Here is a 7,500-nt window from a genome sequence, read left to right as displayed (position 1 = left end):
ACCCTCCGTGGGCCGCCCTCCAGGTGCACCGTCCAGCGTAACATCCCACGCTCGGCCATGGCTGACCGCTGCGCTAAACCATCACGCCTGCACTGACATCACCACTGAGGAGGAGGAGGAGGAGGAGGAAGAGGAGGAGGAGGAAGAGGAAGAAGAGGAGGAGGAGGAGGAGGAAGAGGAAGAAGAGGAGGAAGAAGATGAGGAGGAGGAGGAGGAAGAGGAAGAAGAGGAGGAGAAGAGGAGGAGAGGAGGAGGAAGAGGAGGAGGAAGAGGAGGAGGAAGGAGGAGAAGAGAGGAGGAGGAGGAGGAAGAAGAGGAGGAGGAAGAGGAAGAAGAGGAGGAGGAGGAGGAGAGGAAGAAGAGGAGGAAGAAGAGGAGGAGGAGGAAGAGGAAGAAGAGGAGGAAGAGGAAGAGGAAGAAGAGGAGGAAGAGGAGGAGGAAGAGGAGGAAGAGGAGGAGGAGGAAGAGGAAGAAGAGGAGGAGGAGGAGGAAGAGGAAGAAGAGGAGGAAGAGGAGAGGAGGGAGGAAGAGGAAGAGAGAGGAGGAAGAGGATGAGAGAGGAAGAAGAGGATGAGGAAGAGAAGAGGAGGAGGAAGAGGAAGAGAGGAAGAGGAGAAGAGGAAGAGGAAGAAGAGGAGGAAGAGGAAGAGAGAGAAGAGGAAGAAGAGGAGAAGAGAGAAGAAGAGGAGGAGGAAGAGGAAGAGGAGGAGAGGAGAGGAGAAGAAGAGGAGGAAGGAGGAAGAGGAAGAAGAGGAGGAAGAGGAGGAGGAGGAGGAGGAAGAAGAGGAAGAAGAGGAGGAAGAGGAGGAGAGAGGAGGAGGAAGAGGAAAAGAGAGAGGAAGAGGAAGAGGAGTAGGAAGAGGAGGAGGAGGAGGAGGAAGAAGAGGAGGAAGAGGAAGAAGAGGAGGAGGAAAAGGAAGAAGAGGAAGAAGAGGATGAAGAAGAGGAGGAGAGGAAGAAGAGAAGAAGAGGAGGAGGAGGAAGAGGAAGAAGAGGAAGAGAGGAGAAGAGGAGGAGGAGGAAGAGGAGGAGGAGGAAGAGGAGGAGGAAGAGGAAGAAGAGGATGAAGAAGAGGAGGAAGAGGAAGAAGAGGAGGAGGAAGAGGAGGAGGAGGAGGAAGGAGGAGGAGGAAGAGGAAGAAGAGGAGGAGGAGGAAGAGGAAGAAGAGGAGGAAGAGGAAGAGGAGGAGGAAGAGGAAGAAGAGGAGGAAGAGGAGAAGGAAGAGGAAGGAAGAGGAGGAGGAGGAGAAGAGGAAGAAGAGGAAGAAGAGGAGGAAGAGAGAGAAGGAAGAGGAAGAAGAAGAGGAAGAGGAGGAGGAAGAGGAAGAAGAGGAGGAAGAGGATGAGGAGGAAGAGAGGAAGAAGAAGAGAAGAGGAGGAGGAAGAGGAAGAGAGGAGGAGGAGGAGAGGAGGAGGAAGAGGAGGAAGAGAGAGGAAGAAGAAGAGGAAGAGGAAGAGGAAGAGGAGAGGAAGAGGAAGAAGAGGAGGAGGAGGAAGAGGAAGAAGAGGAGGAAGAGGAAGGAGGAAGAAGAGGAGGAAGAGGAGGAGGAAGAGGAAGAGGAGGAGAGGAGAGGAGAAAGAGGATGAGGAGGAAGAGGAGAGGAGGAGGAGAAGAGGAAGAAGAGGAGGAAGAGGAGAAAGAGGAGGAAGAGGAGAGGAGGAGGAGAGGATGAGGAAGAAGAGAAAGGAAGAGGAAGAGGAGAGGAGGAGGAAGAGGAAGAGAGAAGAGGAGAAAGAGGAGAAGAGGAGGAAGAGGAGGAAGAGGAAGAGGAAGAAGAGGAGGAAGAGGAAGAGGAGGAGGAAGAGGAAGAGGAAGAAGAGGAGGAGGAAGAGGAAGAAGAGGAGGAAGAAGAGGAGGAGGAAGAGGAAGAAGAGAGGAAGAGGAGGAGGAAGAAGAGGAGGAGGAAGAGGAAGAAGAGGAGGAAGAGGATGAGGAGGAGGAGGAAGAGGAGGAGGAAGAGGAAGAAGAGTAGGAGGAAGAGGAAGAAGAGGAAGAAGAGGAGGAAGAGGAAGAGTAAGAGGAAGAAGAGGAGGAAGAGGAAGAGGAAGAAGAGGATGAGGAAGAGGAAGAAGAGGAGGAAGAGGATGAGGAAGAAGAGAAGGAAGAGGAAGAGGAGGAGGAAGAGAAAGAGGAAGAAGAGAAGGAAGAGGAAGAGGAGGAGGAAGAAGAGGAAGAAGAGGAGGAAGAAGAGGAGAAGGAAGAGGAAGAAGAGGAGGAAGAGGAAGAGGAAGAAGAGGAGGAAGAGGAAGAAGAGGAGGAAAAGGAAGAGGAGGAGGAGGAAGAGGATGAGGAAGAAGAGGATGAGGAGTAAGAGGAAGAAGAGGAGGAAGAGGAAGAAGAGGAGGAAGAGGATGAGGAGGAAGAGGAAGAGGAAGAAGAGGAGGAAGAGGATGAGGAGGAGGAGGAAAAGGAAGAAGAAGAAGAGGAAGAGGAGGAGGAAGAGGAATAAGAGGAGGAGGAGGAGGAAGAGGAAGAAGAGGAGGAAGAGGAAGAGGAGGAAGAGGAGGAAGAGGAAGAGGAAAAAGAGGAGGAGGAGGAGGAAGAGGAAGAAGAGGAGGAAGAGGAAGAAGAGGAGGAAGAAGAGGATGAGGAGGAAGAGGAGAGGAGGAGAGGAGAGGAAGAAGAGGAGGAAGAGGAGAAAGAGGAGGAAGAGGAGAAAGAGGAGAAAGAGGATGAGGAGGAAGGAGGAGGAGGAGGAGAAGAGGAAGAAGAGGAGGAAGAGGAAGAGGAGGAAGAAGAGGAGGAGGAAGAGGAGGAAGAGGAAGAGGAGGAGGAAGAGGAAGAGGAAGAGGAGGAAGAAGAGGAGGAGGAAAAGGAGGAGGAAGAGGAGGAAGAGGAAGAGGAGGAGGAAGAGGAAGAAGAGTAGGAGGAAGAGGAAGAAGAGGAAGAGGAAGAAGAAGAAGAGGAGGAGGAGGAGGAGGAGGAGAAGAGGAAGAAGAGGAGGAAGAGGATGAGGAAGAGGAAGAGAAGAGGAGAAGAGAGAAGGAAGAAGAAGAAGAGGAGGAAGAAGAAGAGGAAGAAGAGGAAGAAGAAGAGGGAAGAGGAAGAGGAGGAGGAAGAGGAAAGAGGAAGAAGAGAAGGAAGAGGAAGAGGAGGAGGAGGAAGAGGAAAGAGGAGGAAGAAGAGAGAAGGAAAGAGGAAGAAGAGAAGAGGAAGAGGAAGAAGAAGAAGAGGAGAAGAAGAGGAAGAGGAGGAAGAGGAAGAGGAAGAAGAGGAGGAGAGGAAGAGGAAGAAGAGGAGGAAAAGGAAGAAGAGGAGGAAGAGGATGAGGAAGAAGAGGAAGAAGAGGAGGAAGAGGAGGAAGAGGATGAGGAGGAGGAGGAAAAGGAAGAAGAGGAAGAGGAGGAGGAGGAAGAGGAAGAAGAGGAGGAGGAGGAGGAGGAGGAGAGAGGAAGAGGAAGAAGAGGAGGAAGAGGAAGAGGAAAAAGAGGAGGAGGAGGAGGAGGAGGAAGAAGAGGAGAAGAGGAAGAGAGGAAGAAGAGGAGGAGGAAGAGGATGAGGAGGAAGAGGAAGAGGAGGAGGAAGAGGAAGAAGAGGAAGAAGAGGAGGAAGAGGAGAAAGAGGATGAGGAGGAAGAGGAGGAGGAGGAGGAAGAGGAAGAAGAGGAGGAAGAGGAAGAGGAGGAGGAGGAGGAGGAGGAGGAGGAGGAGGAGAGAAGAGGAAGAGAGAGGAGGAGGAGGAGGAGGAGGAAGAGGAAGAGGAGGAGAGAGGAAGAGGAGGAAGAGGAAGAGGAGGAAGAGGAAGAGGAGGAGGAAGAGGAGGAGGAGGAGGAGGAAGAGATTAACACTGACACACAGAGAGAAGTCACACTATCTGACGCAGCTGTGTTTAAAACTGAACAGGAAGTTAAGTGCTGGGCGTCCGGTCAGAGGAGAACTGGTCTCAACTGAGTCTGGTTTCTCCCAAGGTGTTTTTTCTTCATTCTGTATGGATGGGGTTCTGGTTCCTCTGTCTTCTTTGTTGGGGACACTTAACTTCTAGTGGTTATCATTGAATTGATTCCAGAGACCGTCTCTGCATTTAATAACTAACTGTTCTCTCTCTTCATTATACATCCCTGTCATTGTACTCTTCTACTTTATTCTGTTCAGTGCTTTGATGAAACCTATGTTGTTAAAAGTACTATAGAAATAAAAATGATGAATTGAAATTATTGAAGTACTGACACAGAGAGAGAGAGAAGTACTGACTGTTATTTTTATTTACTCAGATCAGTGTTCAATGCATTTATCCATCAGGTCCTGATCAGCCAGTTTAGTTTATGATTATGTTTTTGACATTATTTTGTCTGGCTAAAATAAGAGTCCATAATCCATAAAACCTCTTTTTTCTTCCAGTAAAACAGTGTTTTATCTCCTGCTGTGTCTCGCATCAAAGTCCAGCCCTGTATTTGTTTAGAGCTGTTTTAGTTTGTCAACCGATGGACTGGAGAGCTGTGGATAACTGAGATGTTTTTATCAGCTGTTTGGTCTCTCATTCTGACGGCACCCATTCACAGCCAACATTTCTACACATCTGATGAAGAAACACACTTATCTTGGATGGCCTGGAGCACATTTTCTAAATTTTCAGCTCATTTTTATTGTTTTGAGCAGGCCTGATGTTCTGTGTGTGAGGAACAGAGGAACTGGAGACGATCATCGAACACAATGTGAGTTTAAGCAGCTCTGCAGAGTATAAATATATAATCATATCTCTGGAGGCACATGCCAGAATATATTTAGAGAAACACAACGGTCCATCATCAGCGACTCCAATGACACGGCTGCGTCTCAAAACACAGCGAGCTGCCAACATGTATAGCGTCAGAATAAAAGAGCCTTCTGAGAACATGACCATCACGACCAGAACTGCTGCCTATGTAGGTGGCGACTAACTAGGTTTGGAACAGGTCCAGAGAAAGACCTTTAACCTTTAAATGACAGGTTATATATAGAGACACGACCAATCACTGCAGTTTAAAACAATGATGTTTGATTTCATGAAGGCTTAAAAGAGCTCTTTATTTCAAAATCTCAACAGCTTTAATGTGATTTATAAGAAATAAGCTCACACGTGTCTGTCTGTAATAATAAAAAAGGTCTTTTTACCTGAACGTTAAACATGATGGCAGAATAAACACAACGTGTGTCTGTCTTCGTCCTGAAGACACTCGATGGTGAATCAGAGTCATTTATTCACTAAACGACTCTTTGATTTTAATTACATAAAATATTATAAGAGCAAACACATCTGTCAAGTGCTGTTAGCTCGTTAGCTGTCAACACAACTTCTCCACACAAACTGCTCAAATCACCAGATCAGAACCAGATAGGTTTCCTCAAAACTGCGCTGGCATCACGACATGAAATCACAACATGACATTCAGCCGAAAGATAATTATTAATGTGTCCGGGATCGAGGGTCATTATTAGCCAGTCCGGCTAACCGAGCTAAAGCAGCTAAAAAACATTCAGCAGCGTAAACGAAGCGATTAAAACACGGACAGATGACAGAACGGAACAGCTTCCACCTCAAAGCGGCTCAATGAAGAGATTAGATATGAATGTGATGTTAATAAGAGCTGATGATGATGAACAGAATCTCATCTTACCTTCCGAGTGCTAATGATAAAAAATAATGAACCCGCGCTAGCGCCCTCTAGCGGAAGAAACACGGTCTTTACACAACACACACACACACACACACACACACACACACACACACACACACAGACACACACACACACACACACACACACACACACACACACACACACTCACACACACACACACACACACACACACACATTTTACCGATTTATTTAAGTCCACTTAAAATAAATATTCTACAAGGACATAAATATTTCAGATGCAGTTAAATACATGTCAACAATCATGGCATACAAAAAAAAAAAAAAAGTCACTACAATGTCCAGCCTGTTAAATGTTATGGATATAAATAACAGCGTCTCCTCCATATATGACGACTGCCCATAATAGCAGACAAGGCACAGTATTTAGCCAGGTGTTTAGCCCTCTTTTTCGGCATCCCAAGTTGTTGAAGGCCCCTTACAACCAGCCTATGCACATGTCCTAGACTTCCAAATACAAAAACAAGTAGTCTGCCTCGATAACCCACTTCTGACACAGTGTTGAGGAGCGATTGATATTTAATAACTTTAGTCATGAAGGCTTCCTCTATACTGGAGTCAAAGACACAAGCCACCTCCAGAACAAACACCTCTCTACTGTCTTCATCAATCATCACAACATCTGGTGTGTTAGCAGACAGACGAGAAAAGACTTCAGAGTTACTGCTGAGACTACGAAACATAAATGGTTTTACACAAGAGTGCTTGTATATTCTTACTGATGGTGAAAAATACTTTGAGACATCCTTCACAATCAGGTCCACTATTCTGTCGTGACGTGCTATGTACATACCTTTATAAGCATGACAAGCGTTTAAGATGTGTGACAATGTCTCTGTGATCTGTTCTGTGGTGTGATGCAGACAGTGAGGTACCTGTACAGTTGGAAACCAGATAGAAAGGTTAAGTCTAGTAGGAAGAACCTGCAGTCTGGCCTTCACTGTGAAAACAATGATGTCTTCACTGAGAGCAGTGTTCTTAAGAAATGAGTGAGACACCGAGTGATCCGCAGAGGGAAGACATGCAAGCTTCCCCTGGAGCTTCAGTCCAGTCCAGTGTTGTTTTTGTTGCTGTCGATGCAGATCTAGGAGAGTTCGGCGGGCTCCTGCAGATGTTAACAGGTGGTTGTCATCGCCGTATACTGCTGTAGCTCTGACAGTGGTCAGCGGGTCCGTGATGATATCTTCTGAGACTTTCACACTCTCAGAGTCAGACCTCACCCACTCCAGCAGGACTCCAGACCGAACACAAAGGTCATTTAGGTCTGGCCAATCTGACCAGACACCGAACCCAGCCGAGTGAGTGTCCAGTTTCCCGCTGGGTTTTCTTTTAAAGCCCAAGAAGTGAGGCTCTGAGTCCCTAGCCAGCGGCACCTTGCGTCTCTTTAGATCTAAGAAGAGAGAGGATCGAGCCAGCTCTCGAACCTGTTTATCATCATTATTCAGCATGTTTAGAAGGTGGGAGATCCTTGTGCTGGTGTAGATCCATGAGATGTTTGGTACCCCCAACCCTCCTTCTCTCTGAGGATGAAAGATGATGTCACGAGTGCTGTGTGTATTCAGTCCAAACCACTTTCGCACTAAGCTCACTGTTTTGTTGTCCATTTCATTTAACACTCTTTGTTGAATATGAACGTTATGGAACAGATGCTGTATTTTAGACAGCGCCACCTGTCTGATAGCCTCCAGCTTCATGTTCAGTGGTAGTGGACATTCATTAATCAGGTCCAGCTTGGACGTAAACTCTGAAAAAATGAGGCCTACTTGCTCTTTCCACTCTCCTGCAATATTGATTTTATGTCCAAGATAAGTGTATGTTTCATGAAGAGCATACACCCGTATGGGTTTTATTGCTACCGTAAACTCTGG

General features: G+C 47.2%; 1 protein-coding gene across 1 annotated transcript in view; it reads right to left on the bottom strand.

The window, feature by feature from the left end:
- Positions 1-5,727, bottom strand: part of klhdc3 (kelch domain containing 3) — a 29,478-nt gene extending 23,751 nt beyond the window's left edge. The window contains exons 1-2 of the mRNA XM_043254649.1: positions 5,594-5,727; positions 1-104 (exon numbers count right to left, since the gene is read on the bottom strand). The exon at positions 1-104 is cut by the window's left edge and continues 110 nt beyond it. Of these exons, the coding sequence (XP_043110584.1) occupies positions 1-59 (59 nt within the window). The 5' untranslated portion in view covers positions 60-104; positions 5,594-5,727. The remainder of the gene's footprint in view (positions 105-5,593) is intronic.
- Between the last annotated feature and the right edge of the window lie 1,773 nt (positions 5,728-7,500).

The sequence above is a fragment of the Puntigrus tetrazona genome, chromosome 13 (assembly GCF_018831695.1).
Source record: "Puntigrus tetrazona isolate hp1 chromosome 13, ASM1883169v1, whole genome shotgun sequence".
NCBI classification, from domain to species: domain Eukaryota; kingdom Metazoa; phylum Chordata; class Actinopteri; order Cypriniformes; family Cyprinidae; genus Puntigrus; species Puntigrus tetrazona.
Note: the sequence above shows the minus strand (reverse complement) of the source record. Positions and strands in the feature narration are given on the sequence as shown.